The 27424-nt window shown below is 34.9% G+C and overlaps 1 protein-coding gene across 6 annotated transcripts in view; it reads right to left on the bottom strand.

Moving 5' to 3' along the window:
- Positions 1-27424, bottom strand: part of LOC123680608 (RNA-binding protein Musashi homolog Rbp6) — a 980242-nt gene that overhangs the window by 40534 nt on the left and 912284 nt on the right. For all 6 annotated transcript variants that reach the window (XM_045618597.1, XM_045618593.1, XM_045618595.1 and 3 more), the window contains 2 exons: positions 11313-11395; positions 1375-1459 (listed from right to left, as the gene is read on the bottom strand). In XM_045618597.1, coding sequence (XP_045474553.1) covers positions 1375-1459; positions 11313-11395 — 168 coding nt within the window. The remainder of the gene's footprint in view (positions 1-1374; positions 1460-11312; positions 11396-27424) is intronic.

The following is a 27424-nucleotide window of genomic DNA, read 5'->3' as shown; positions in this document are numbered from 1 at the left end:
ATACTTCGAGATTTCCACATATAAGTTCTACCTCACGAACTCAAGCAGCTGTAATATAGCGTATAGAATTGAAAAGGTTGTCAAAGTTTATTTGGCGTATGATAGATATTTTGTAGATTGAGAGGTTCTAGGAAATTGAAGTTGTTCCATTCAATATTGAGTTATCCTGAATAGGGATTCACATCTTGGCTTGAATATCAAGCAACTTGACTTGATATTAAATCTTCTTGGCTTGTGTTTGACTTGAAATCAACTGAAGTTCTAGTCAAGTTTAGTAGTTTTTCAATATCAATTCGAGTATTTATTTATTAAGTACTCGACTTAATATTGAAAAACTAGTACTTGACTTGCACTTGATTTGATTTCAAGTCAAACTCAAGCCAAGAAACTAGAATGTCAAGTAGCTTGAATATCAAACTAAGTCAAGTAGTAGTTTTTCAATGTAAGTCAAGTACAAAATAAATAAATTCTTGACTTGACATTGAATAAATACTCTACTTGACTTACTTGAGTTGATTTCAAGTCGAGCTCAAGCCAAGTAAATTGAACATCAAGCCAATTAGCTTGAATATCAAGTCAAGCCTTGAATTCCTAATCCTGAAGAAAAATGCTGTGAATCGTTATAAGAATGATCAACGATAATTTATCAATAAGTTTAGTGATGAATTGAATTTTTAGAGATAACATAGACATGAATAAATTTCAGTTTTCTGACCGAGCCTGAAGGCCATGTTTCAACTCCAAATTTGCTCCAGAAGTCCAAACACAGTACATGAATACAAGAACCAAATCAGTACCTGTACGGCCCCCAAACTTCATACAATTACCTTCTTTTCTATTATAATATTCTAACCATCACATGTCTTCGATACAGAACCCCCTACAGTAGAGTTCACACTAATGGACATTTTTCAAGATATGTAGCTTAACAATTGAAGCAACATCAATAAACTTCTTTGAATGTATACATATATAGCATTTTGAGAAAATATACGTGCTAATTTTGGAAACTACCAATTGACTCGAATCTTTACAAGCCCAGTCCCGGCAATGTGCTAGTATATATGGTGGGTAAATCTAAACCCTGCACGCCAAGAAGATCGCTCATGCTATAAGTGAGGGTGGGAGGGCCTCTGGCCATGGGACGCAGTGCCGGAGTGGCGAAAACTCTTTTGCAACCGGTCACATCGTACACAGAGGCGTAGTGTAGAGGCGCAGGGGCCACAGCAATGGCAGTGAGGGGTATGGAGGGACCGGCTGTAGCTACCGGTAAACCTCCAGCGCTACCAGGGAGGGGATAGGGTGCGTATCTCAATGCAGAGGCGGCTGAGCTGCTCGCGACTTGGCCTGCTGAGTTCAGCATTAGCAACTCACCGTAAGCGCCACGACCAGCTGCTCGTGTCTTCGCCAGATTTGCAGGAAGCATTACTTCTTTGGGTTGTGCTTTCTTGCATTCTACCTGTAACAAAGAAAGAGAGAAGTTTTAGAGAGAGACAACTGAAAAATTCGAATGTCGTTGTCGACGCTTATGATAATAGTATATTGTGCAACAAGTGGGGAAAGTCCAACTTTTCTCATGAGTGTGGAAGTTTGTGGCATGAGCCTGAAAGGCGAGTGAGAAAAAGGCTTTCTCTACATGTTGCATACTATACTTTTCCTGCACAAATTTAAATAATTCTAGTAATGTACCTAATTTAATTCAAAATAGCCATTCGTTAACAGTATCTGTTCATTTCTTGCGTTTCCATAGAAAAGACTTCTCAAAAGCCCAATTTCATTAGTTTACCAAGCGAGATGTTGGCAAAGTGCCGCGTGGAATAATATTTCTCACAGTATGAGCAATATATAGTTTTGAAATTGAGTAAGCTATGAAGAATACGCTACTTTCCACATAGCAGTTGTAGGAAAAGGTTCATTTCCAACTCCCCTCCCATAAAAAAAGCTTCGACATTTCTTCTGTTTTGATTTACTATTTCCAATGATTAATTAAAGATAAAATAATAGAGAAAAATATATTCACTCCCAGTAATTTTCATAATTCACGTTTTTGAATGTGTAGATTAAAAGTTGGCAGTTTGGATTGTGTAAAATTAAAAAATCGAATCCATATTCTTGCGCCAATTGCTTAAATGACGAACTGCCTTCAAGTCAGTGCTTTTCTCTTGATGTTTTCGATATTATGCTAGATTTTGATTTTGTATCCAAATGCGAAGTTTCATCTCGATCAAATTTGCTCTTTCGAAGTGAACAGAAAACGAAACTTCGAACGACCCTAGTCGGATTATGTCAATTAACGAACTCAACTAAGAACTTTGGCAATTCAAACCTATCCTCAAATTTTCAAGTTTCTAGATTTTTTTGTTCGTAGGTTAGCTGTCGTTCATAGAAAATCGAATTTAAGAACGAATTTGACATATTTTCAGATATTTATATGAATTTGGTACACAAATCAAGGAAACAAATTTCAACACATTCATTCATCGAATAACTGACTCCACAGATACACGAAATTAAAAGATTGTGTTGCTACGATTGTACTCAATTAATGATAATATTACAATACAACGTGCTTATGTCAATGATATCGGTGTTATGAATTTTTGAATATTTCTTTTGGGAATATCTGAATTATGTTAATTCGTAACAGTATTCTCTCCACATCACTCGGTATTCAAATTCTGTATTGATCCCTTCGACATTACAAAGAATGTATGGAATCATCTGGTTTTCATTTGCGATGAAAGAATATAGCTATATTTGAAAATTTGCAATGTTTTTCTAGTCTCGTTTGTTAAGCTAAATTATATTTTATGATGTAGTTTAACGTCTTAACAAAAAACGAAAACTAAAATTACGATAAAATATTAAATTAAAGAACACTGTAATACCTGTTCCCGAAATACAGGGTGCATAAATTTGCTATGGGAAACATTCATTTCGACAGAGACAACATTTTCATATCAACAAAAATAAATTGAATTTTCTTCAACTACGTGCTATAGAATTAAACCAATTCATGAAATGAATAATAGAATATTATTCAACCAGCGGTAATGAAGGTCATAACTCACGCAGATGAAGTTTGCAGGCGAGTGCTGTAATTCATCGAGTGAGTTTTGACCATTACCAGAAGTTGAATACTATACTAAATCCACGACTATAACTGTAAATACTAAAATACAAGAATAGAGAAAGAATTTTATTGAACAACCCCAAAAGTTACCTAGAATAGTCAATATTATTAAAATGACATTCCTCCCCTCAATAATGAAATGTTCCTTTTCGCCGAACCGAATAGAAGCACAGAAGTATAGAAACACAGAGCCATCTTTTACGATTCATTTAAGTGAGTTATAGTAGTGAATTATTATAACTCACGCTGTTTGTTAATAGATACTATTAATTGCTCAAAAGCAGTTGAATAATGAATTAATGTATAATTAAATGGGAGTAGATAAACTAATATAACCACTGATTTAAGTATGATTAGAGATTTTTGTATTTCAATTGAATTTCACTTGTACTTTCGATATATTTGTGAACAAATGTGAAAAGTGAGGGCCTTATATAGTTTCGATAATTCAAAAATCAAAAACCTTCATCAATACTTTTATAAGTTACGATCGTACTTCAGCACTTTTACTTTAATACAAATGCCGTTCATAGATTGTTCACATTTATGCTGCTCATATTAAGAGACGCATGAGCTCAAGCTACGATCCTGTTCTCATATTTTGCTCCATTAACTAAGAAAGCACTCGAAGGACCCGGATATTTGATGGAAAAGCGGACAATTCTAATATGGCCCTTCGAGTATGGATTACCATTCTCTGGAAGTCGTTAACTACTCAGTTCGCTCGGTCGGCTGGGAGGAGAACCCAACAGAGGTCTCGGAACAAATTCACGCAGTCAACGTGCAAATTTGGGTTACGTCACAAATGACGAAGGTTTGGAGCATGTAAAACGCAATTTACATTCTTCCCGAGGGTGCGATACTTCATCTTCCAAGACGACCACCGTTTCAGGATAATGACACAAGAAAAGACTAAGTGACAGCGTTATTAATGTCCTTCATTACAAGGTGTGTGTCCTTCCGGCTTCCCCGCTATCGAAGTGTTCTTGGGAAATTCGAATGCATATTTCTGGACGTGCTTTCATTCACGGCGATTCCTCAGAATTAATGGTTGATAGGAGTGAAATATGTTTTTGAGAAACTCGAGAGAATTACAGGAATTCATCAGTTCACGTGCGGAGGCGAAACCTTTTTCTTGAATTCCGGGAGAATCATTATCAGACCTTATCTAACGAACCTGTACTCCTAGGAATGCAGGAATTTCTGATCCTGTTAGTTCCCATAACTAACATGGCTGGTATCCAAGTAATACTGTCATTAATTTTATAGCGCGATTCTTTTAGAAAAAAATTCACCCTTTCAGTAAAATAATACTCTCCCTAAGCAATGAATTTTCCTAATGTTAAAAAAATTCTAACACGAATTTTCAGTTACTGGCGACAAAATATTTGTCTATAATCCTTTTTTATAATTTTTATCATATGGAAATGAATGCCAGGAAATAGTATAGATATCAGGGCAATATGGTGGAAGGTCAATAAGATTATATTCAACCCGAGGTTGTTTCCAAAGGCGTAATTAAGGCATGAATGACGAGCGTTCAAAAGCTCCCCAGTTCATGTCAGTGCTTTTTTTTTCGATATTCTGCTTGGAATTTCTACGGTTCTGATGCAACTTACAAGACGAAATATCGAGCATTACTTTTCAGTATTCTTCTCGAATTTTCTTTGGTTTTAATGTTCTTGACATAGCCATGCTTGAAACTATAATTTAATACAAATACCAATGGTGGGTTTCATAAAACTTTGACCGTAGTGATTTGCTCGATCAAATCATTTTCGACACTTCCATAGAATTGAAATGAAAGGGTGTTTTTTTTAAGAGATATACAACTTAAAATTGCAATAAAACAACGATGGATTATTCGATTGACATGAATTTTATTAATCCGCAAGATAATCTTGTGGCATTACATTTTAAATATGATTTCTGTCATATGACCGCCACGGCTGGCTCGGATATAGTCCAATCTGGACGTCCAATTTTCGATGACTTTTTCCAACATTTGTGGCCGTATATCGGCAATAACACGGCGAATGTTGTCTTCCAAATGGTCAAAGGTTTGTAGCTTATCCGCATAGACCAATGACTTTACATATCCCCACAGAAAGTAGTCTAGCGGTGTTAAATCACAAGATCTTGGAGGCCAATTCACAGGTCCAAAACGTGAAATTAGGCGGTCACCAAACGTGTCTATCAATAAATCGATTGTGGCACGAGCTGTGTGACATGTTGCGCCGTCTTGTTGGAACCACAGCTCCTGGACATCATGGTTGTTCAATTCAGGAATGAAAAAGTTAGTAATCATGGCTCTATACCGATCACCATTGACTGTAACGTTCTGGCCATTATCGTTTTTGAAGGAGTACGGACCAATGATTCCTCCAGCCCATAAAGCGCACCAAACAGTCAGTTTTTCTGGATGTAACGGTGTTTCGACATACACTTGAGGATTAGCTTCACTCCAAATGCGGCAGTTCTGTTTGTTGACGTAGCCATTCAACCAGAAGTGCCCTTGATAGCTAAACAAAATAAAATGGACGTAGTGCGCGAAATGTATTCCGCACAGAACCATTATTTTCGAAATAAAATTGCACTATATACAAGCGTTGTTCAGGCGTGAATCTATTCATGATGAATTGCCAAACCAAACTGAGAATAAATCACTTGACGGCTGTTGAATCGGTCGCCATCTTGAACAGAAATGCCAACTTAAAGATATACCTCGAAAAAAAACACCCGTTACAATCGATGAGTTGATCGGTCAATCAAAGTTTTATGAAACCTTTCGTGATACTATCAACTCTATCGGATATGTGAAATATTAAGTATTCAGTTTCTATTTCAAGTTTCTAGGTTCTAGGAATCTAATTTAAGAAACGATTCGTATTGTTGAGTCGAATCATCGTTTGAGACCATACCCTACTCAAAATTCGAGAATCACAGACATTTCAACGAAATGATAGCACTTGGTGAGGAGAACGAGAGCTCAAAAACAAACGATCAGGAACATAAATCGACTGGACCCATTCAGAATAATGAATTGAATTAATTTAAAGCGTTGAGAAAGTGATTAAGGAGAATCACATTTTTAACGCTGGGACATCTTTTACGACGCTCGTATAGAACCGTTGAAGGGGAACAAGAGGAGACATTCTTTATTCTCGGGATTCGTATGAGACGCAATACAAGGATGCTACGATGCTGAGGCAAAGGTCATTCATCTAGGCTAGGGGATCATTTAATCAGCAACAGGAATCTTGTAGGGGGTCGGTGAACATTTCTATTACTGTTTATTACTCGCAGCTTGTAAGTTCCTCCGATATACAATGGGCATCGACAGAATTTCCATTCAGTTCAGGAATTGACAATGGAGTCACACTCGAGGTTGAGAGCAGAAATCATTCTGGTTGATATTACAGGGTGATTTATTAGCTCACCGAAAAGCATTTCCATGATTTTCAAAAACCATGTCATCTGCACAAAAAATATTATGGCAACATATTTCCGATTTCAAGTATTTAAGAAAATAAATGGATCCAAAAGTTTCATTCATTCTATTGATATGATTCATGAATAACAAAATAGTATGCGTAGAAACAAGGAAAAATACACTTGTCAGTTCATTGACAGTAGGTAGAGACTAACCAAAAATGAATAAATATCGACTTTTCCGTGCATTAAGATTAAGCGAATATTTTGAGATGCACCTAATTTATAAACTTCGTACCCATTTGCTATAATTTTAGTTCGACAGAACACGACAATTGAAATACTTGCTGACAATGAACTAACAAGTGTATTTACGCTTGTTTCTAAGAATACTATTCTGTTATTAATAAATTATATAAATGAATGAAACTTTTGATGCCTTTCATTTCTTTAAATTATTGAAATTGGACATAAGTTCCCATAATTTAAATCATCCGCAAAAGAAGCAGTTTCAGTGAACTGATAATATCCTAGACATTATCTGAAAATGAAAGAAATAGATCCCAAAATAGATCCTTGTAGAACCCTGAAGTTACCAAATTAAGGAAACTAATATAATTTTCATTCCTGGTGGAATTGGATATAGAACATATATTGAAATACATTATTCATTGGGAAAAATGTCTGCGGTTATGGAAGTTTTGTGATTCAAAAAATTTGATATAAATTCCAGACAATTCAGACCGACAACAAATCTTGGGGAAATTTGATGTTAACGCTATAACCAGAAAATGCTAATTAACTGAAGGTAAGTCAATCCAATTTAAGGGCCGGTATTATAAAAGTACGGTTGAACCGACGGTAGCCCAACCGCTAATTGAGATTCAACCGACGGTTGAATAGGAACGGGTATTATAAAGATATTTTTGGTGTGGGTTGTGTGCGTGTTATAAAACATTTATAAATGTACAATCCTTATATAGTTGATATGTACATCATCCATGATATGAATACATAATCACAAAGTCATGAAGAAGAAAAACTACTGGATTGCTAGAATTTAATTTCAAATTTCATCGTTTAATTTCAATATCTCATTCTGTTGAAGTGAGTTCAAAAAATATGAAATTAATGTCTCATGTGAATGCTGTCCCCCATCAACAACATTGATTTGACGATCCTCCTCAATTTCAACAGATACATTTGGATCATCTCGAAGGAATATAAATCGTCTTTCTAATGATGCAAGAAATTGAAATCTTCTCTTCCATACACCAAAGGGGTCTTTCTATAAAATTTCGACTACTTCTTGTTTGTTGTTTTTTTCATTTTAAGTTTCTAGACATCATCTATATTTGAACAATAAACACATAAGATAAGGTCATATCGTTACCTACCTCAACGCTCAAAATATCTCTACTCTTTCCACCAGTTGGGTCAACTTCTAGTTGAGATCGAGCTCAACCTACGGTTTGACGTAGTATAAAATACGAATTTTGTTAGTTGAAGCTCGGTTGAACTCAACCGATGGTCAAATCTTATGCTTTTGAGAAGGCAGTGGTCATAAAAGTGTTCAAATACATAATGAAATGATTTTCTAATCCATTGAAGAGGTTGCCAATGTCTACCGCAAACACCCAAATGAAATTCAGGCAGTTTGTCGGTATTTTTCTGCAACGAAATCATGAATTGAGTTGTGTGGTTCACATATAGATGTTTACATAGGGAATTATATGTTACTCCGGAACTGAGCAAGCTCCACGTCCGCTCTCCTTCATCCTGCAAGGACCTATATTGTCTCCGGCCATATATCTAAGTCGCAGGACGCTGCAGGAGCAGCTCCCGAACGGTGCGGTCGGGCGGGGCGAAGGAACACAGGATCGTGGCAAGAGCCGGGTTTTGTGCCAGGATAAGTTCGGACAGATTGTTTTGTAGCTCGTATTGCGGGAAGATCATGTCACTGCAGGACTAAATTGCAATTGTTGCAAGTTTGTTCAAGGGATAGACCGACCTAACGACCAAACAATGTCGGAGAATCCTAGTCGGGGGGAAGACATGAGGGTGGTCGCATTTTTCGTTGAATTTACAACTTCCCGTCGGTGCGACTTCAGAGTGAAATATTGCTCGAGATTTTAACCAATGGGGATGGTCTGAATGGACAGTATTTGCAGAAGGTCGGCGGGAAGAACAAGATTCGACAAAAGTTGAAAACAGCAGGATCATTGAGGTGCTTTCACCTTGAAAAGATTTCTTAAGATCGCGTAGAAAGCAAGAACTGTCTCTGATGAATATTATGTAAATATGAGGTATTCGTTCCAGAAAAACTTCTGACCATCATTTACCCAAATATCGATAAATTTTGGGATATCGGCCAAGACTGGTCCTAAATGATTGGGTTCAACGCAATGATGAAGGATTCTATCAGTCCAAATGTCACGTTAGTTAGATAATACTCAAACTCAAAGTTATATACACATAAAAAAAGGATAAGTGTTGATACAGAATTCCATATCATTGACAAAAAAAAATGAAATTTCGAAATGCTCAATCTATCTTTCAGATCTTACTGACATATTTTTTGAATCGGGGGTCCCAAATTCGTTGCCCAGTAAGGGAATTTCTGAATCCTGTTGAGCTAGAAAAAAAAATGAATGACATATTGTCAGGCACGATTTTTGGGAGAATTGATTTGGTGAAAACCGTAACCTCGTCAATTCAACTGTTTTCAAGCTATAAGAAAAAACAAAAACAGAAATTTTTGTAGAAGAGAAATTTCGAAGCAGAAAAGTTAAGAAATTGTAATTAATTCTTCGTTATATTCAATACCTAATAATTTTTTCAACACTTTGAAAGTGATTGCTGCTAATCAAATTACTCAAGAGTACTCTTCGGAAAAGGCATAAAAATTGGAAAAAACAACAGGAGAGAATAAAACTCCACGATTTGTTGGAGACATAAAATAACTGGAATTAATCAAATCGAATACAGAAACATTTATAACGTAATAAAAAGTAAACACAGGAGTAGAGGAATGTGATGTAATAAAAGGAGCAATAAAATTAATTTCTTCCAATTTATCTCTCGCTGCATGGAGATATGCGTTTTCTCATAGAAAATCCAGAAAAAAATTTCGCCCCAAGGAATAAAACATTATATAGTTCGTCGTTACTAAGGGAGTTTTCAAAATTTCAATTAGTAACGTTTCGAAATGCTTTTAATGTTCGGCTTGTTCCCTCAGGCGATGTTCTTTGTTTCTTGTATGCAAATAATTATAACTTGTCTTTTGCAATATGAAATAATTATTAGTTTAAGTTCGCAGTTTTGCGAAATTCTTCTGTGGATAGCTACTAGTAGAGAAATATTTTATGTAACTGAAGATTATTCACTATGAATCAATATATTTTTCAACATAAATATCTGAAATTGCGAAAAATTCATGGAAATATCTGAAAAAAAAATTTGTTCTGTTTATTCTGCGGCGGGATTCGAACCCACGGTCATCAGGAATTCGAATAAAAATTCCAACAGTTCATTCATAACTCCGAAACCAAGAGTAATATTTCATTCGGAATCATCCTAGCAATAATTTTTCTAGTTGAATGATTTCGCAATGTTGATTTCCCGAAAAATGACTTTGAATTTTGTTCTCTTGATTCATTCATTTTTTCAAACTTAATGAATAAAGTTTTCAAACTAGGAGAATCAATGCGATTTAGAAAAAGATTTTGAGGAAAATTTCATGAAAATATCACTTGTAGTTACCGAGAAAAGCTCCTAAGGGGAAAAAGAAGGTTTTTTTCATTCTATTTTATAATTCTACATATTCCAAAACTAAAAAAAAAATGATTTGTATTTTTCGTTAAACGAATATGGTTTATAATCTTCTAAGATTATAAACCAAAATGAAATCATCTTCAATAAGTTGTTCTTTCTTTGAGTATGTTGTACCTATTCATTGTTAAAAATGGATATAACAATTTGTTGAAAAAAAAATTGAAATTCTTTTTTTTATGAAACTATATGTGTATGTATACAGGGTGATTTCTAATTGTTCGGAAAAATTTCAGAAAGTGTTTTTCATTTGGATTTTTTCGACCTATAGGCCATTATGCCATTTTAATTCATTGAAGGAGTTAGTCAAATTATATTATTATTGGAATTATTAGTGATCAATATTTTTTCAGACGTCTACAAGCTTCATTTCATCGAAAAAACACAATTCATATTTTTTACGTAAAAGTTATCGGATTTTAATTGAAAATTATCGAAATTTTTCTGGGATATCAGAAAAAATAGTAAACGAGAGTTTTATGCTGTACCCTCAATTTATTTGAGCGAACTTTTCCTTAAACTTTCTCACTTGCTATCAAAATCAAAGTGTTAAAACATTATCGTAGAAAATGTATTATTTAAATGAAATCTTCGAATTTTTGTTCAGATGTTCATGGTCCTTTTTTTCTTATTTTGATCAGTAATATCACCTCCTGAAGTTTTTTCCCACAATTAGGAAACATCATGTATATTCTTCAATAGTTTTCCTCTCGGAATTATTGTGAAAGGAATTTTTCAATCAAAATTCTAGCACGCGACGTGATACTAGTAATATATCAAAGAAGATGATACATTGACATAAGCTTTAAAACTTCCATTCTCTAGCAAATTGGACGAAAATAACTAATAAGAAAGAACGTCCTATTGGCACAAAGCGTCGAACTTTCTCCGAACCAATAAAAATTGAGAAACTTACCATTTTATTGTTGATTTCATGAAAGTGTATTTCACAAACTTTATCTACTACGTCCTCGCTCTGAAATGTGACAAATCCAAACCCTGAAACAAAAAAAGAAAAAGTGTTAGTCAAAGAACAGTCGTCTACTGATGAAACCGCAACTTCCGATGTCGTTTATTATTTGGACTTCTCGCTAGAACGGTCGCGGTTTGCTTATTTTAAAACTTTGTTTCTTTCACGTCTGTTAGATAAAAAGCAGTAACAATTTATGGACGGGAAATGAAAAGTCACTTCTTGTTTCGGCGTTATCGACCGGGCATTATTTCTAAGTGCCAATATCCAATTCAATTCGGCGACTACGTTCGCATTCGCTGGAAACAATGGGTTTTCACTAGAATACGGGGGATGCCGGGAAACCATTTTAATGTATATACTGGACACCATCAAGTGCATTGTTGTTTAGGGTTTCATTTTTTTTCACGAAGAGCGCTTTCAAGTCTTCATAATTCTTTTAAACACCATAAAAGTCTTCTGAAATGGAAATACTGAAGTAAATGAAGAACTCGTACAAATTGGTGAATGCGCTGGTCATGGAATAGTACATATTGGCGAATGCGCCGGTCCACTTCAAATGTGATATATCCTTAGAGTAATAAACATAATAGAGGGAGTATACGCAATTTTTACATATCCCCAACATGGTGAGATCACGTTGTCGGATTGTGATATATTTTCAAATCCACAATTTTTCTATATCATTATGAATGTATATTATATTGAATAAGATATATTTATTTGAGTGATTCTGAATTAAATGTGCAAATTTGAATATTTGGAATCCGATATTTTTCCTCATTGTTGAATGTATAGTATGCAGAATATTTATTATTTTCTGTATCTACATGCTGAAATCCAAGGTTTGGCAACTATTGCTCTCCTAGTGCCATCCGTTGTTTCACGTCGTTTGGCGCGCTTGAAGTTTGTTTTCTGAATTTCTGATATATTTAGGTATTCATTTCGATATAATTTGAGTTGATATGAAACGTTGATTCACTATGGGACATAAGAAGTGTATTATTTGTGGAGAAACTCGCGAATTGAGTGAAATATCGTATCACTGATATGTTTTCATTTCCGCGCGCTTCATGTCAAATTTGATAGTTCATGTTGGGGACAAAATTTGCGAACTGAAAATGGGATATGCTTCCTCTATCTATGTTTATTACTCTGAGGATCCCTAACATGATTCGCCACAAACTGGTGACATTTTAAATTAGGTTAACAACGACAAAACAATACCAAACATAGGCCTGCACTTTTTTTAGTGTTTTTCTTATAACATCCTCCCTTCACAAGATAATCAACTTAGATTTGGAAAAGCTATTATGATCTGAATATTTTAGCATGATATTTTATGATATATTTTTTCGAAAACGGTGCCCGATTCTATACCCCAGAACTTTTTTTATTGAACCATTGGTTGTTTAGAAGAATTTAAAAAGGAACTTAGTTCCAATAATTCACTTTTTGATCTCCCATAGTTTTGTCGTAACTGCACCGATTCCGAGAAAAAAATTCAAACAATTCTCTAGTAATCCTCATAAAATTCCAAATTATTATAAAGATCCAGTTGGTAAGATGTGATGAATAATAATAATTTTTGGTACTTATTCTCCCAATCTGTAGCGAAGTTTAATAAAGATTATATGAACTGGTGTAATAAGCACAAACATACAAAATTACAAGAAACATCTCGAAAATAAAGCGTTTATAAGACTTTATTTTCTTAAAATCACCCAAGGAAGGAATCTCTCATTTTCCTTTATACCCTCAATTTGGGATTACCCTGTATTTACAGTACACTGTCTCAAAATTTTCAATAGAATTGCAAAATTACATTTGATATCAAACACCAACATGTAGCACTGCCAAAAAAAAAAGAAAACTAGTGGTCAATTATATCCGCTTCGAGAAACATATTTTCAACAAAACTTTTGAGTGGCTATGAGTGCTCAATTTAAGGTACTTCTAGCACAGGAAGTCAACATGCAGCTCCATATGAAGATATGAATCATTTTATCTGAAAATCAAGTTGTTTTGATCATCGTTCTCCATGCTTGGATGCACGCCACTGTTTAATTACTAATAGGGTTGGTTAATTCAGTGCTTGAGGATGAGTATGAATTCTTCGTACTCTGTGAATTTTACTCAAAGGTTTATGTTAAACTAGCTGTTGAGTATACCAGGTTCAACTAATTTAATGCAAATAATAAAATTTCGCATGACATATTGGATGTATAGATAATAAACTCCGGGGGTATCTTACAAGTTACGACCCCCTCTAATCCCATTCAATTACCCTCAAAACCTCGCTTTAATACCTTGATAGATTTCCTTCCGGAAATAAGAATTCCCATAAACATAAATCATCAAATATGATATGTGCACTTAATATTTCCCACTATCTATTAAAATTATTTCACCAATGTCATTTTACTACAACCATTACGCGGTTTATCTACCATAAAGCAGATTTATTCGTCCAAAGGTTGACTTAACTTCCATAAAGTTTCGGATCGGGATAAATTGCGTTTGATTTTTCGTATAAAGTGGGAAATGCCTTGTTAGTCGACGGGTTTTATTGCATATTCAGTGCATCTTATGGTCGGATTTATCGAGCGCATTCCCGCATGGAAATACGGGACGTAAAAGAGGCGATTTCTGCACTATTTTCAGGAATAAATTGAAAACAAAAGACCTGCGGTTGGTTTTTCTCTTGTTCAGTTGGAATAGGGGAGATTTGCTCAGAATTCTAGTGGTTAGAGAATTCAACTTCGACTGCAATTGCTGAACGTCCACATTTTTATTTTACTCTTCATTATTTCCTTCAGTTTTGAAAAAATAAGAGAAATCCTCACAACTCTTAGTCAATATGTGTATTTTCACCGGAAAGTTTCAGGGTAGTTTCGATTTCATGTTTTTTGACATGCTGAATCCGAATAAGAGGTTTGCCACCAACATTTCTTGATCGAACATTCGAACTTCGAAAAAAAAAAGAAAATATCAATTTTTCGTGATTGACCTTTTCATACAGAAACAAAGTAAAAATTTTCCTACAAATTTCTTTCATTAACGTTTTATTTCTTCGATCAACCGTTATAGCTCGAACGATAGTTGAAAATTTTATCTGTCTCTATTAAAACCCACCTGTTCACTCCTAAAATTCAATTTACTAATCATAGCAGGTCTTTTAGTCTGAAATGTATTCTTTTAATATAACCCAGATGGATTTGAATCATAAAATCATCATCAGTTAAGAAAAAAGCAAATTCAAAATCACTTTTTGAAATTTAGTTTATTATCTTTATTTTTATTACAGGCTCACGCCTCTGTGATTATATGTTTATACCCTGTAGCTTACAGAATAAACCATTTTATTATTATTATTATTATTATTATATTATTTATCTTTATATTGATTCCAATGAATTTATTATGGAAATAATACCGTCGTATGATTCATACTCAAATCCAAATATTTGTATAGGAAGGTTATTCACGAAAAATTGATACCTTTCCAGTTATATGCAGAAAACCGTGAAAAAAAGAAATTTTTCACTTTTTTGCATTTTTTTCAATGTTCCGTCATGAAATTTAGGTGAAAAACCTTAGATTTGAGAAAAAAAACTTGAATTAAGAAATTGGTAGAAAATTCTTTGTTGTTGTATAGGAAGGTCATACACGAAAAATAGACATTTTTCGAGTTATATGCAAAAAACCGCCGAAAATTAATTTTTTTGCATTTTTTCTATGTTTCATCACCAACCTCAGATTCGGATTCAGCAGCCCAAAAACATTCAAAATCGAAAATTATCCCGTGAGGGCCCTTTGTGAGCACAAATTGACTAAACTATGATTGATTAAAAATTCTCAAAATATACACACTGGCAGAATTAGGGGAACGTTAATTTTCTATAAAACCCGATTTTAGAAACTATTGTTTTTGAATTGTAGCTTGATTCATAGGGTACATAACTGTTTAGATGCCGTCCTCAGTTACTTCGTTTTTTGTTATATACAGGGGTTAACAAAAATAATTAAAAGTAAGCTTTTATTCAGAACACCATATGCAGTGAATTGTTGACAGACGAGAATGTTTAAGAACTCTCAAATATTGCTTCAATGCTGAAATTTCTCTTAAAAGTCTTAAAAGTGGAAATGTTCCGAAAAGATGAGGCAACATCTGACAGATCGTAAACATTTTCGTCTGTGAAGGAATCACTCCACATAGTGATCTGAAAAAAAAATATCCATTTATTGAATTTTGTTAACCCCTCTAAATATGAAATAGTGAATAAGTAAAAAGTACACTACAATTGAAAAAAATTCTAAATCGGCCAAAGGAATCAAGAGAAAATTAACTACAAACTTCGTTGAGATTTGGTCCTAATTTCCCCTAATCTTGCAGATGAGTTTAGATGGTGAAATAACATTCATCTGTATCTAAACTTGAAATTTCAGATATTGACTTCCCAACAATCTACTAATAAAATTGGATATGAATGAAAAAAAAATTGTGTCATATTATTTCCTCCTATTTCACATAATATATTAACTATCAAGACCACCACTTTGGATTCATACCAGAACACAAAAAAACCCTCTCAATTTCATGATTACAATTTCGAAAAGATTTTTATTACGTACCTACTCCTGAGATACTAAACCAGCTAATCAAAAGTTTTTTCAATAACAAATTCACATAATCGAAAGTGGCAATAATGAAACATCATTATAGACAGCTCTAGTTGGAAGGGGTAACATTTTATCATCAATGATTAATGGTTTTCAATCAAATATATTCAGTACATAAAGTTCAGAGACAAAAGATCTGAGTAATTCAATTCAACTCCAACACCCAGGAATTGAAAATCGTGGAACCCCTTCCGATGCAAGAAGTTTCAGTACCCGTGTTGATTCATCACGAAAATTGAGCAAACTTTCCATTCTTATCATCGCCAGCGAAGAAATAAAAATGAATTGTATGGAAAATGCGAATAAAACCCGATAAAGTACACAAAATAACTCAATCAAAGTGTATACACAGGAAATAAAAACTTTTCAATTTAACTTTCAGGTTTTAGTTTCTGGTAAACAATGAGATTCTGAAAGTGACTTTTTCCAACTCAAAGGTAGATGAATTGTGAGCTGTGGGATGGGGCTTAATCCATCAATTCTTTCAGGAAGAATCCGAGGAAAAGTTTTTATTTGTTCAAACTTGGTTGGTGACATCGTTCGATATGTAATGTTGTTTGTCGATATTCATTTCATATTTCACTGACAAGAATATTGGAATACATCGAGATACAATTCCAATATTACGGTTATTCTCGATAATAAACGTCCAAAATTTTCTAAGGAAGAACTCCTGTAATGATTAACTATTCTCTTTACCCTTTATCGACATTAAGGAGTAACTTAAAATATTAATTAATTTTTGGATTAATTAATTTTTTATGATTGATATTAATTACTATTATTTTGAACAATGTGATCAGTTTTAATGCACATAATTGGGGTTGCGTAGTTTCTTTGTTTCCTAATAATGATTAAAATACAAATAATCATGATTATAATTTATTAATAAATAATATTGAAAGTAATTCTAGATTCGATTCCGTCTTGAGTCAGTGTTTGCATATTTGGGCATAGAACGATGTAGCACAGTTCTGTGCTGATGTGGCCTACACCATGATGTGTCATGTTGACTGAGTCTCAATATGTGCCCGGCCTAACTCTTTGCTTCATATCAATGATTATTCATGGTTGTTATTTATTGAGAAAGTTGAAAGTAACTTTCAATCATTCCTCCTTCAATTTTAATTGTACTCCCAAATATCTTGAAGTAAAACTTGATTACTCTTTGAATTTCTAGGTCCACTTGAGAAATTTATATTTGAAATTTGGGGTCGAGGAATAATATTCTTCAAGAATAAGATAGTTTTTCATGGGGTGCTGATGTCAGCACCCTTCGAACGGCAGATTTGGCATTGATTTTTTTCTGCTGCTGATTACTTGCTGTTGTTCTGTTTGGTTCAATAGTGCTCATGTTCATGAAATAGATCCACAGCTTAACGTTCCTTCTGAGAATTATCAGTGGAACCATTAGATCCAAACCTTTACATTGCTTACTAGTGCTATCACATATACTTTCGCCTCATATTCGTAGACAGGTCTCAGTCAAGAAATCTTGGGCAAAATTTCATTTCCACCTTTACTTATTCCCAATTGTCTCCCAGATACTAGAACTACCAGATTAAAGTCGTGTAAACCTTTATGGGTGAATACTTTTTTTCAATCTAATGAAAGTGACAAGAAAATTTGGCGTTCGGAATAAAATTTTTTTTATGACTTCAACAAAAGTCGTTGTTCCGCCCGAGAAAGTTTTAAGTGTCACTCTTCCTAGGATAATTTGGTGTACTTTAAATGAACTTAGGACAAGTCATAGTCGTTGCAATAGTATGCTCTTCAAATAGCATTCTATTGAAAGCTCCACCGTATGAGTGTAGCGTAGAAGAACCATTGACCACTTGGTGAATATTTGCCCAATTTACAAATTTCATGGTGATTTCCAAGCTATCCATTCAGATTCATTTCCTATTTTAGGATGGTTCGCTGAATTTAAAGAAATATAATAGAAACAATAACAATTATGACATTTTTTTGGTTCTCTTTCTTTTTCGTTTTCAGATTTAATTACAATATATGAGTCGTCAAATTTTGATGGATAGGAAAGGATGAAAAAGATTTTGTTTGGATGGAGAAGAATCCCTTCAATATAAATATATTAGCTTATTATGTAGACGAATACACAAACCATTTACTACAACTATACGGGGAGACAGAGTTTTTGCTGAGGTTTTTATCTGTGCTCTTGTATATCATACGTTGAAATGTATGATGCCCCGTTTACATTTCCTTCGCTAATACTGAGATTTCTTTAACATATAAAGGGTGTTTTTTTTTAGAGCTATAGAACTTCAAATTGCAATAAAACAACGATGGATTATTCGATTCACATGAATTTTATTTATCCGCAAGATAATCTTGTGGCATTATATTTTGAATATGATCTCTGGCATATAACCGCCACGGCTGGCTCGGATGTACTTCAATCTGGACGTCCAATTTTCGATGACTTTATCCAACATTTGTGGCCGTATATCGGCAATAACACGGCGAATGTTGTCTTCCAAATGGTCAAGGGTATGTGGCTTATTCGCATAGACCAATGACTTTACATAGCCCCACAGAAAGTAGACTAGCGGTTTTAAATCACAAGATCTTGGAGGCCAATTCACAGGTCCAAAACGTGAAATTAGGCGATCACCAAACGTGTCTTTCAATAAATCGATTGTGGCACGAGCTGTGTGACATGTTGCGCCGTCTTGTTGTAACCACAGCTCCTGGACATCATGGTTGTTCAATTCAGGAATGAAAAAGTTAGTAATCATGGCTCTATATCGATCATCATTGAATGTAATACTGTGGCCATCATTGTTTTTGAAGAAGTACGGACCAATGATTCCACCAGCCCATAAAGCGCACCAAACAGTCAGTTTTTCTGGATGTAACGGTGTTTAGACATACACTTGAGGATCAGCTTCACTCCAAATGCGGGAGTTTTGTTTGTTGACGTATCCATTCAACCAGAAGTGCGCTTCATCGCCAAAAAAAATAAAATGGACGTAGTGCGCGATACGTATTCCGCACAGAACCATTATTTTCGAAATAAAATTGCACTATTTGCAAGTTTTCTTCAGGCGTCAGTCTATTCATGATGAATTGCCAAAACAAACTGAGAATGAATCACTTGACAACTGTTAAATCGGTCGCCATCTTGAATAGAAATGCCAACTTAAAGTTATATACCTCGAAAAAAAATACCCTATACTTTATTGTTTAAAGTCAATAATTTTCAATATTGATCTCAAAAGAATATATACATAACATATATTGGAAAATTGAGGATATTTCGATATTTTTTTTTAGGTTTGCTGGATATGCATTCTTTCCGCATTTTCCAGGCACTTCCGATTCACCCCTCAATCATCAGAATCTGAGACACCAAAAACTCCTTTCGAAGAGTTCCGCAATAAGCGAAATGACATTGCCGAAAAAAAAGCCCCAACCGAAAATGCTTCCATTTCCGCCAGCATTTTAATTCTCTTATCGGAATGAAACAAATTATGAACCTGTCGTAATTCAATTTCCTGCGAAAGTCCCGTCCGTGAGCGACGCATTTTCGGGCCTGTGGCAGTGGTTTGAAAATACCTACGCAAGAACGAATCGATAATTCAATTGTCCTTCCCTAGAACATAATTTCCGAGCTCTAAGCGGTCGAAAAAAAAAAGGTTCCCCGTATATCAGAACAACGCAATTATGTAAATTGGGCCTCATTGCTCAAAATCTGACACATTTAATGTGGTAGTTACTCGAGCGGCAATGTTGAAAGGAAGTGTCGAAATTTTGAGCGGGTCCTGAGGGCCCATAGGCCCACGGTTGTTATTTTAAGCTTTTTAAACTCGGGCTGAGTTAAAAGCGACGACGAGAATTGATGATTAAATTGGATGATGTATCGGATTAAATTTTGAGTCGAAACCTTCACGAGAATCAGACTTGCGTTTTATTTGGGAAGTTCATTTTGAATCCCATATTACACTCGGCGTTGTTGGAATATATTCTGACGAATATTTTCATTTGTATTTCTTTACTGATTTCTGACAGATGGCTAAAATGTTCAGACTATCATTTTTTTACGTTCGCTTAGAGTTTATTGAAGAGCTGCATATTCATGTTTTGTTTATATATATTTGTGAGATTCATATCACATTTTCTGTATTCGTAAAATTATACAAACAACAACAAAAAATTACTTATGACAATTCTCAGCATAATTTTAGTTATGTCATATTAAGGGCCATTTGCACCATTTGCCTAAACATTGATTAAAATTTAACCGTCGATTAATTTCTGATTTCTCTTGAGAAATCATAGAGTAATCAACGTTTAAATTTTTAATCAATGCTTAGGTAAATGGTGCAACTGGCCCTAAACCTAGAAAAATTGTGTTCATCGGCATGTAAATAGGCGTTCAACTTTGCTTCCATCGTTTTTTCCGAAATTTAGAGGCTTTATTGTAGAGAACTGATTTTTGATTCAAAGTATTGTTCATCGTTGGCCACTACTTTCTCCCATCTTTCGGGCAACGTACGAATCCCGCGTTGAAAAAACCGGTCATCAATTTCACCAATTGCGTTCGATAACGATCACCTGTGATTGTTTCAGTCGGCTTTAAAAATTCATAATACAATACGCCGAGCTGGTCCCACCAAATACTAAGCATGACCTTGGAACCGTGAATATTCGGTTTGGCCTTGGCCGAGATATCCCTATAGTTTTTTGTTCTTGGGATTATCGTAAGGAACCCAGTTTTCGTTATCAGTCAAAAAGCGATGCAGAAATCCCTTCCGTCTTTGCTTTGCAAGCAGCTGTTCACTAGAAAACAAACGCTGTTCAGCATATATCGGCATCAACTCGTACGGCACCTAATTTCTTTGTTTCTGAATTATTTCCACGACTTCAAGGCGTTTTAAAATGGCTTGTTGCTTCCCAATAATCCCAATGATCCTGCCAATTCTTGTTGCGTTTGACACGAGTGTTGATCAACTAACGTCTCCAATTATGTATCTTCAAAAATCTTCTTTCTTCCAAGCCATGTTGGCCTTCGACGTCAAAATCACTGTTCTTGAAGCGTTGAAATCATTCTCGGCCCGTTCTTTCACAAATGGCGGCCACATTCCTCCCTATACCGAATGTTTTCGTGTACCGAATGTTTTCGTGTACCGAATTATTTATGAGGGGATATGTAGTAACATAGCTACAGTTGTTTCTTTTAACTACTCATCCGAATCATCAGAAGAACTTCTGTATATTTCGATTATTGTGTACTTGTAATAATTCGATTAATCTACATAATTATTATTTTCAGTCTGTTTAGTTAACTGGTGTTCTCACAAAAGTGAATTGACGCATCTATTGTGACTTTCCAAGTATGCACACAAGGCCAATCGACGCGTCTATCTAAACTTTCGTCGCGTCAATTGTAGTATATTTCTGCTTTCACTCTTGCCTGATAACCAAATATGTACTACGGAACATCAAGCAGAGATCCGTCAAAATGGAGTTCCCCAATCCTGTGCGATAGATTTAATCCATAGAGTAATAAACATAGATAGAGGTAGTATACACAATTTGTACATGTCCCCAACATGGTTAGATAACGTTGTCGGATTGTGATACATTTTCAAATCCTCAATTTTACCATATAATTATGAATGTATATTATTTTGAATGAAATATTTTGACTACCGATTAAGTTTGAAAATTTGAATATTTGGAATTCGGTATTTTTCCTAATTGTCGAATTTATCATGAGCAGAATATTTATTATTTTTTGTATCTACCTGCAGAAATCCAGAATTTGGCAACTTTTGCTCTTCTAGTGTCATCGGTTGTTTCACGTCGTTTGGCGCGCTTGGAGTTTGTTTTCTGAATTTTTGATATATTGAGGTATTTATTTCAATGAATTTTGACTTAATATGAAACGTTGATTCACTATGGGACATAAGCAGTGCGTTCTTTGTGGAAAACTCGCGAATTGAGTGAAATATCGTATCACTGATATGTTTTCATTTCCACGCGCTTCTTGTCAAATCTGATACTTCATGTTGGGGACAAAATTTGCTTACTGAAAATGACATATGCTCCCCCTATCTATGTTTATCACTCTGAGGTTTAATCCAACATAAAATGAGGAAATGTAAACGATATGCAATGTTGATAAAACGAAATCTGCCATACTATTAATTGAATATCCATGTACGGCGAATCACGAACTATCCAGACCACGAAACAAAACCATATATCCTTCAACGCTGGCTTTCAATGAGTCCGGAATGAACGTATATTTACACCCTCTCAAACCGGTTCCAACATGCCGTTATTTATATACATTCGAATGGATAAATGGCTTTCCCAGAATTCCCTCAAGCAATTCTTCAGGGGCAACGAATGGCAGATATGCGAATGGGGAAGTTTTTGAGATACGAGGTCTTTCAAGGGCTCGAAAAGCGTCTTTCGTTATTTCGGCGGCACTGCATGCAATTCCGTTGTGCGTTACTACCCTTGGTTTTCTAATTAATGATCACGACAGGTGTGTGGGTGGGGGGGTGAGATGTTTCGAGACGGTTATGAAGCGGGTACATATATTACACATTTATTTCAACGCTGCGACGTTAAACATGCATATTTACACGTATATATCAGGTGGGAGGTGAAAAGAAATCTCAGAGGAATATTTATATCCTTAAGAAATCACGCAAGAGTAATCGTATTCAGGCGCAATTTCCACATTCTTAATGGTCGTGTTGAAAGTTTATATTTCAAACCTAACTTAAGAAGACGTTTAGATAAATTCTAGTTTCTAGTGTATATACCTTCACATTTAAAATACATATTGATTTAGCATCAAGGCGATATCTCAACATAGTTTTTATTTCATTTATTTCGCCCAAACTGAATTAATGTAAAGTTTCCAATATGAAATTTCAGTAACTTTTAAGAGGGGTTTATACTACTCCTCTATCTTCAGTGTTTTTAAGATTCAACCACTTTTCAGGATGAGTGAAGCATTCTCAAACGTTCCTCTGAATCATAGTCCTTTTCTACCACATTCAAGAATTCAAAATACGTTTTTAAGCATTTATTTTTAATTTAAGAAGAACATTCTTTTTCAGCCTTAGGTAAGAATTCATGTAAAATATTTTTATTTGAAAATTCATGAAAAAATAAACATTCGTTCGGAAAGTTATAACATGCAAATATCTATTCTCCAATGAAAAATTTTCTTATTCTTTCTTTTCCATACCGAAAAAAATTAATGAATGAGAACTCTTTACCATGATGAACTCTTCAAAATGAATAATAGTGAAAACCTCATGTAAATCGATGGTCTCTAGCTTAAACTAAAGCGGCTAGGGTTGCTGCATCTAACTCTTTTCAAGAAATTTTCCATGATAAATTCGCTCGTATGAATGTCATCGATAAATTCACGAATTCCATGTTTAAGGAGTTGAATCGATTATGGCCTTATCTTTCACGTGTTTCCAAAGGAAAAATCTCTCCCAGAAATAACAACCAGGAGACTCTTGCAATTATTTCGTTGCTTGTGTGGCACGTAGTGTTGTCTTGTCGAAAAAACATCATCTACATCTACATCTACATCAACATCTTGCAATGTCGACCATAAAAAAATCATGAATCATAGCCTCTAATTTCCAAGATCGACAAGGAATCGACAAACCTGGGTTTTCGTGAAGACTACGGCTACAGCAATAATATTCTCAGTTGTCAAGAAGGTGTTTCACGACGACCCAAAATTACAATAGATTTGCAAACTGTTACCGCAAAATTTTCACTTTTATTGTATTGAATTTTAACGATTTCAATGCGTCGTTGGAACGTCTATAGTTCCATTTTTAGTAAGTAGTAGTAGTAGTAGTAGTAATAGTTTTCACCTGTCTGTAATAAGATGACAGCTTCGAAATAATTGGCAGCTGCCCAGATAGCGGTGTACTCAAAATGAATCCCCTCATTAGAAAATCCTGTAGAATAAGGCTTTGCTAAAGGTTAAAATATTGTTTGCAATATAATCGTATCAATGCAAGTTGAAATTCTGTTTTTGACTCTAATTTCTAGATATAGAGATTAGAGTGAAAAACAGACAGAATAGAACGATACTTCTATTTCGTCAAATTGTATTTTTTTTTTCAATTCTTTTCTGATGATATTCAGTATTATGTTGTATTCCGATGTAATTATATATAGACATTAAGTAGTTGGAATCAGAAATCATAAATAACCTAACCTAACCATGTTGGGGACATGTTACAATTAAGTATACTTCCTCTATCTATGTTTGATACTCTATGGTGCGATATGATATTTTGATTTCACTCTACATGGAATCGTATTTTGGCGAGACGTTCTCGAGCCGTACGTTGTTGCGCTCTTTCCCTCAGTATTATGTATGTTTCATCCTGAGATCTCTAGTGGAACTTAGGGAGTTAGGCAATCCAGAGATCTCTGCCTAAGACACCATCGTGGAGAGGTCACTCTGCTATTACGCGGCGACCCCTAATAATCCGTCGGGTCCGAAGTAGAGTGTGTCGCGACACCCATAACGCCACCTTTCGAGCAGACAGAGTCACTACAATATAAAGATTCGGATAGAACTCGATACGATACATTTTTTCAAGCACTAAATAAAGTCCTCTGGCCTCCAGATCTAAGAATGATATCGCTTCCTGTCGCGACCCATCGCTTTCTGTCCGACTATATCAGCCCCAGAATTGAGTTCCCCAATCTAGGCGCCCGAAACAGTTTTAAATTGGAGTTGCAAGCCCGGCCGTCCATCCCCATGCAGAAGGCCCAATCATTCTCCATATATACGGAGCCAGATAAAATAAACCGAATCCCAAAAGCGAAAAGTCTAATTAATTGAAGAGCCTTTTTGGGCGAAGTCGGAGAAATTCCCAACCCGAGGAATGCCGTTTTTATCGAGTTGCAGCGCGCGAAACTTGAATGGAGTTAGAAAACGGGGGGGAAATACAGTTTATTTCGATTTTATGCCTCGGTGCATTCCACGGGAACAAAACGACTTGACCCCGGTCCGTGTTTTAGATAGGGCGAAAAATAAAATTATTAAATTTGTTAGGAGTTGGGAAGTTCGAGTCCTTGAGGGACGGGGTAAAGTTGGTAGGGTCGTATATGTCCTGTTTGAACTTTCGTTTCGACATGCGAACGGTCGTTTTTCTGGTTTGTATGAGAGGGAGGACGCCGCTGTGATGGTGTTTTGGAGTGGACGCCCAAGTATCAAAGGGAGAGTCGAGGTTCGCAAGTCAATCGGTCCGTATTCTTTGAAAAAATATACTACACAATTCACAGTATGGCTTATTATTCCTTCGTAAAATATATGATATCAATAAAATGACTGAAAAAATGAATTATGTTTTTTGGTTTTTTTTTTCGGCGGAAATGATATTTTTGTTGTATCCATCCCTGAATTTCACATGCAGAATAAATCAAATTGGAAAAAATCTCAATTGAATGAAAATAATAATATTAATAATATAATATAATATAATAATAACTAATTCATTCTGAAAAAGTACCATACTACAAGTACCAACCGAAAACCATCCTGGAAAACGAACGCTTTAAACTGTACTGGGATCGTACAGTTTTCACTGATAAAACATTTCCTCACAACAGGCCAGATATACTGCTAGTCGATAAACATCATAAGACGGCAATACTCACCGACGTAGTAATACCAAATAACAACAACATGCGTCAAAAAGAGGTCGAAAAAATTTCAAAATATAGAGACCTCGTTTTTCAGATAAAGCGTCAGTGGGGAATGATATCGACGAAAACTATTCCAATTATCATCTCAACAACTGGAATAGTGCCCAAAAATCTCAAAAGGAATATCAAGCAACTGGGACTTAGTGAGTATATATGTAATATAATGCAAAAAGCTGTTCTTTTAGGTACTGCAAGGACGGTGAAAAAATTCCTGGGAAGCGAAGGACAGGTCCAAAGATCGCGTGTAAGAGGACCAGAAGTTCGACGAGAACCAGGGGGAACACAAGGACCGGACACGACCGAGCTCTACCCTTCTGATATTTTAAATATCTGGGATTGAGTGAATGTTCCTCATAGCGGGGAGTGAGAAGCCGAAGGCGAGGAGAAATCCTACGCGTATAGGCGAAAGTCGGGGGAATAATAAAATTTATTTATTTAAAGTTTAATTTATGAATAAATTTTAAAATTTCTTTTTTAGTCAGGGTTTTTTTTAGTTGAATTGATTTTGAATTTCGTCTCATTAAATTTGAGCCAAAATTTATATTCTACTTTTTTATAGAATTATATTTCATGATCACAATTCTATGATACTCTAACCTATTCTCATGGATATAATTTTCAACAAAAAAAAAATTTCACTCTACGAAAACACTGTTTCTACTTATGGCTACTTTTTTAAGTTTAATAGTTCTGTTACGTTTTTGTGGCATTATTCACTGATTATCGAATTCAAATATAGGCTGATTTCTTCCGGATTTGATTGTTTTTTCTTCCGGTACTGCTTTCGTCATACGTTCATCTTCTTCTAATATCAGTATTTTTTTGTCTTTCTGACTTCTAATTCAATTAATCAATTCAGCTGCCTTTGATCACCCGAATAATATAAAATGGCATTCCTATTATGATGCTGTCACTGAAATGTTAAATTTTTGTATGCTGTCTGCTGCTTCAGTATATATTTTTAACCAAATCTTTATCAGTTTGTGCCACTCAAACTCATAGCTATACAGATAGCTATAAAATAGTACGACAGTGATTATAAAAAAAATTTGATTGATTTCCTTTCTAATTTGCCTTACATTATTTTTACGGCTTCACAAATTATTGAAAACACCTCTAGGACTGGGCATTTTCTAGATTCTTTCAGGGATATTCCAAAAGATGGAAAGAAATACATTACTATTATTAGTAATAATGTATTATTGACATATGCAGATAGAATTGTCGGATATTGTAGATATGGTATAGCAAAAACGCCTTATTCCTTATGAGAAGACAATGAAAAATCGCAGATATCATAACACAATATTCTTATTCAAACAGAGTGGTATAATCGATTAAGACGAATCTCGCGCTCGCATCGAAAGCCAATATGAACCGAGAAATCCACAATCGTTTTTAGGCATTCGTTGTTTGGTCGCATCCGGTTACTGGATTACGCAAACCAAGTGCATAGCATATTTTCGATAGGGAGAAAATTTGAAATTGAGACGTTGATGGAAAAAGAATCCACCACAGAATTGTGGGTATTCCGGTTAAATCCAGCGGGATTATGGGAGATTCTTTCTTGTTGAAGTTTCCTGAATCTTTTCCTGGAGGTAGCATAGATGAAGGAATTTCTCGTGATGCTCTTCGATGCT

The sequence above is a fragment of the Harmonia axyridis genome, chromosome 5 (genome assembly GCF_914767665.1).
Source record: "Harmonia axyridis chromosome 5, icHarAxyr1.1, whole genome shotgun sequence".
Taxonomy (NCBI): Eukaryota; Metazoa; Arthropoda; class Insecta; order Coleoptera; family Coccinellidae; genus Harmonia; species Harmonia axyridis.
This window is presented reverse-complemented; position numbering and strand designations above follow the sequence as displayed.